We start from the raw sequence: 4872 nt of genomic DNA on the forward strand, positions 1-4872 counted from the left end.
GGAGACAGTTATGGAGACTGGAGACAATTATGGAGACGGGAGACAATTATGGAGTCGGGAGACAATTATGGAGTCGGGAGACAATTATGGAGTCGGGAGACAATTATGGAGTCGGGAGACAATTATTTCAGCATAAAGATGAGAAGCCATTTTTATTTCTTCTACAGAAAAAGTTTCTTTATGACTTTTTGTTCAGATTAACCAGATGAAAGGTGCTGCTGATCAGAGAGGACCAGTTACTCTCCTTTCTTTATTTAGGTTATTTACTGAACCATTTCTAACTGCTCAGAGTTTGTCCCTCTGGTCCCTCAGATGTCCCTCATCTCAAATCAAAGACTTTAGGCATCAGAAAGTCGATACACCCGAGACCCAAACAATCAGTTGATGTTCTCGTGGGTTCAGTTTCACAGTAACTGGAGTTGTTTATCCTGCAGGACATGTCAGATGAAGCAGCACCTGACCCTGTCCTCCACCCTACCTGTTCTTCCAGGTGTTCCTGTTCCTGTGCCCTGGACCCACTTGGCCCAGACGGCGCCCAGCGGCGCCGTGGCTCTGAGCCTGCTGAAGGCGGTGACGTGGAAACCCGGGGATGAGATCGTTATTGCCTCCACAGGTCACAGGTACGCCCGTTCAGTCCAGGCTGTCAGCGCGTTCAAGTGGGCGGAGTCGTTACGAGGTCACGCAGTAAATGTGACTCAAGTCAACGACAACATGAATATTATATTTCATCTACCAGTTATAAAATATAATGTGACATGTGGGTTTTATGTGTGAAGCCATCATATATTTAAAAAGAAAGGACTTTTTGTTTATTCTCATTTTTTAAAATACATTTAATTTTTTTTTTACACAAGACTGGAATGTTTTTTATTTTTAAAATGACAAAAATTCAAACACTTTAATAACATTTTGTTGTATTTTTGTTCAAACGGTCAATTTTAATTCAGTAACTAAATTTCTATATGGCAGCACGGTGGCTCAGTTGGTCGAGCTGTCGCCTCTCAGTGAGCAGGTCGCCCCGGTTCAAACCCCAGCCCGGGGCCTTTCTGGGCGGAGTTTGCGTGTTCAAAGTGGATTCAGTTTTTGTTTCGAGTCGTAATAATTTGAGTTTCTTCAGAAAGTTAAATCTTGTTGTTTTTTCAGGCACAGTCAAAAAGAAAACGAAGTGAGGACGATCGCCGCCGTGTCAGCCGACGGGAAGACTCTCACCCTGACCGAGGCGCTCACCTACAGCCACCTCGGGGTGTCGGTGTCTCTGCCGGACGGCTCGGTGTTCCAGGCCAGAGCTGAGGTGGGTCTCCTGACCAGGAACATTGTGGTGCGAGGCTCCCAACAACAAGAATGGAGCGATGTGATCGAAGCCTGCCCTGACGGCTTCAACACAGGTACTGGGGCGGGGCGTTTTTATGTTCTCTATTTTAAATCTCACATTCTTAAATGTTGTGTTTGTTGTGGCGCGCAGGTGAGTTCGCCACTCAGACGTGTTTCCAGGGTCGTTTTGGAGAAGAAGTGGGCAGTGATCAGTTTGGAGGCTGCATCATGTTCCACGCGCCCAGGCCGGGAGAAAACCTAGCTATAGGAAGGCTGGAGTACGTGGAGGTGAGAAGCTTTGAAGCTTGTCTGATGTTTGAGTTGAAGGCATCATGATGAGCGCTAACTTTACCTCGTGGGACAGATCTTCCATGCAGGACAGGCCTTCAGGCTGGGCCGGTACCCCATCCACTGGCATCTGATGGGAGACATCAACTACAAGTCGTATGTCAGAGGCTGCGCCATCCATCAGACGTTCAACAGGGCCGTGACCATCCACAACACCCATCGGCTGCTGGTGGAGCACAACGTCATCTACGACATCATGGGCGGAGCTTTCTTCATCGAGGACGGCATCGAGACGCAGAACGTCCTGCAGTACAACCTGGCCGTGTTTGTCAAGCAGAGCACCAGCCTCCTCAACGACGACGTCACACCTGCCGCCTACTGGGTCACCAACCCCAACAACATCATCCGACACAATGCCGCGGCCGGGGGCACGCACTTCGGCTTCTGGTACCGCATGCACGACCATCCCGATGGCCCGTCGTACGACCCGAACATCTGCCAGAAGAGGGTTCCCCTCGGGGAGTTTTACAACAACACGGTGCACTCTCAGGGCTGGTTCGGCCTTTGGGTCTTCCAAGAATTCTTCCCCATGAAGAGCGGGGGCTGCAGCTCCAGCGTCCCAGAACCCGCCGTCTTCCGGTCCCTGACCACCTGGAACTGTGAGAAAGGTGCTGAGTGGGTCAACGCCGGTGCCGTGCAGTTCAACAGCTTTGTCATGGTGAACAACGAGAAGGCCGGCATCGAATCCAAACGCATCTTTCAGTGGGCTGTGAGCGGCTTCGGAGAGAACGGCGGCGCCGCTGTGTCCAACAGCACCATCGTGGGCCACGTGGATGAGCTCGGGCTGGGCAGCGACTACTGCACCAGCCGTGGAGTCGTCACGCCGTTCGACGACGGCATGAGCGTCCTCAACACCAACTTCATCAACTTTGACCGCAACAACTGCTCCGCCATAGGGGTGACGTCCATCGACGGGACGTGCACAGACCGGTGCGGCGGCTGGGCGGTCCGGTTCAGTGGCATCCGGTACATGAACTCCCCGAACAAGGCTGGCTTCAGATGGGAGCATGAAGTGCAGCTGGTGGACACGGACGGCTCCCTCACAGGTACTGGTTCTACTGACATGAGTCTCTGTGGTACCGGTCCTGATCCAGTCCTCACCTCCTCACGTCACCTCCAAGAAAACAGACGTTCTTAAAATCTGAGAAAAACCAACCCAAGTCCTTCAGAAAGGAAAACTGTTGATCCAGAACACGACGTCTGGATCAAGGAGGTCAGGACTGGGTCAGGAGGTTTGGACTGGTTCTTACCGACACCACAGAGCCAGGTTGGAGACCTTCAGTGTTTTCCTACAGATTCTGAAGCTGTTTGTCACAAACTGCATGTTCCATTATCAGGAAACATCAACCACAAAGTGGTGCCCATGAGCAAGCTGCTGGACCCGGCGCACTGCTCCCAGAGTCCTGAATGGAGCGTGGGCTTCCCCGGCGCCGTGTGCGACCACACCGTCGGCTTCCACCGCCTGGCGTTCAACAACCCCTCCCCGAGCTCTCTGAATGCCAAGGATGTGATCCTGACCAACTCTCACGGTACGAGCTGTCCTGCCGCTCAGCGCCCCCTGCTGGTGGCAGCTGAGCCTCTGTGTGTTTGATGAGTGTTGCTGTCCCCTCAGGCAGCAGCGTGGTCCCCTACCTCAAGAAGAGACTGACTCATCCTATGGGCTGGATGGCCTTGATCCCCACCAGACACACTTACAACTGGTACTTTGTCAACGCGGATCAGATCACCAACATCACCTACGATGCAAAGTTTTATGGTTTTAAGGTAACGTAAGATCTGTCCCACCATAAGAAGTTAATTCCCCTGCAGCTCATTTCAGAACAGCTTCCTTCCTGTTTCCTGTCGCCCCACAGTCAGATCAGTTTGTCATCATCAACCACAACTTCACCCAGAGTCCGGACAACTTCCACATCACCGACAGCAGGAACGGCTCGTCGACGCCGCTGGACTTCAGCACGAACAAGAACGGAGACTGGTTCTTCAGCAGCACCACCAACGACCTTTTCTACCTCAGTGAGACTCAGATTACTGAAGCTTACTTCAGATTACTGTAGATTATTGACTGTGGTGCAGATTAATGAAGATTACTACAGATTAATGCAGATTACTGTAGATTACGGACTGTGGTGCAGATTACTTCAGATTACTGAAGTTTACTTCAGATTACTGTAGATTATTGACTGTGGTGCAGATTAGTGAAGATTACTACGGATTAATGCAGATTAATGTAGATTACGGACTGTGGTGCAGATTACTTCAGATTACTGAAGTTTACTTCAGATTACTGTAGATTACTGACTGTGGTGCAGATTAATGAAGATTACTACAGATTACTGCAGATTACTGTAGATTACTGACTGTGGTGCAGATTAATGAAGATTACTACAGATTACTGCATATTACTGTAGATTACTGACTGTGGTGCAGATTAATGAAGATTACTACAGATTACTGCAGATTACTGACTGTGGTGCAGATTACTAAATATTACTGCAGATTACTGAAGATTACTTACTGTGGTGCAGATTACTGAAGATTACTTCAGATTACTGTAGATTACTGACTGTGGTGCAGATTACTGTAGATTACTTACTGTGGTGCAGATTACTGAAGATTACTACATATTACTGCAGATTACTGACTGGTACAGATTATTGCAGATTACCGATGCCTTATGCAGTCGTTTGTTCAGGATACACTGATCAACGACCACGTTCAAAGATCTGCTCACAACTCTGGAAATTAAACACGTGAGAGTCTGGATTTAGAAATGTTCAGGAGATCTGTGTTTTCAGTAGAAAGTTCTATTAGAACCAAACATGTTCTGGAACAGATTAGACTTCAGATCAGGAGTAGTTGAAGATAATCTGAGCCTGTTTGAGTTTCTCAGATCTGGAGAAACGTCTCTAAAGGCTGATCATTTTTAATCATTAACTTTAATTCTTATTTAGCGGACTTCTCAGAGGCTGAAGGTCCAGCTCTGGTCATGGTTCGTTCCTTAAGATGATTGACGCGTGACTTGTTGGTTCGTTCCTTCAGATGATTGACGCGTGACTTCTTGGTTCGTTCCTTCGAATGATTGACGCGTGACTTGTTGGTTCGTTCCTTCATATGATTGACACGTAACTTGTTGGTTCGTTCCTTCAGATGATTGACGCGTAACTTGTTGGTTCGTTCCTTCAGATGATTGACGCGTAACTTGTTGGTTCGTTC

At 48.7% G+C, this 4872-nt stretch overlaps 1 protein-coding gene across 1 annotated transcript in view; it reads left to right on the forward strand.

The window, feature by feature from the left end:
• pkhd1l1.1 (PKHD1 like 1, tandem duplicate 1) overlaps window positions 1-4872 on the forward strand; it is a 48890-nt gene that overhangs the window by 32032 nt on the left and 11986 nt on the right. The window contains exons 45-51 of the mRNA XM_037693074.1: window positions 491-620; window positions 1144-1385; window positions 1463-1599; window positions 1676-2705; window positions 2997-3188; window positions 3272-3423; window positions 3513-3672. Coding sequence (XP_037549002.1) covers window positions 491-620; window positions 1144-1385; window positions 1463-1599; window positions 1676-2705; window positions 2997-3188; window positions 3272-3423; window positions 3513-3672 — 2043 coding nt within the window. The remainder of the gene's footprint in view (window positions 1-490; window positions 621-1143; window positions 1386-1462; window positions 1600-1675; window positions 2706-2996; window positions 3189-3271; window positions 3424-3512; window positions 3673-4872) is intronic.

Source organism: Nematolebias whitei, chromosome 19, assembly GCF_014905685.2.
Source record: "Nematolebias whitei isolate Nwh7 chromosome 19, NemWhi1, whole genome shotgun sequence".
Taxonomy (NCBI): Eukaryota; Metazoa; Chordata; class Actinopteri; order Cyprinodontiformes; family Rivulidae; genus Nematolebias; species Nematolebias whitei.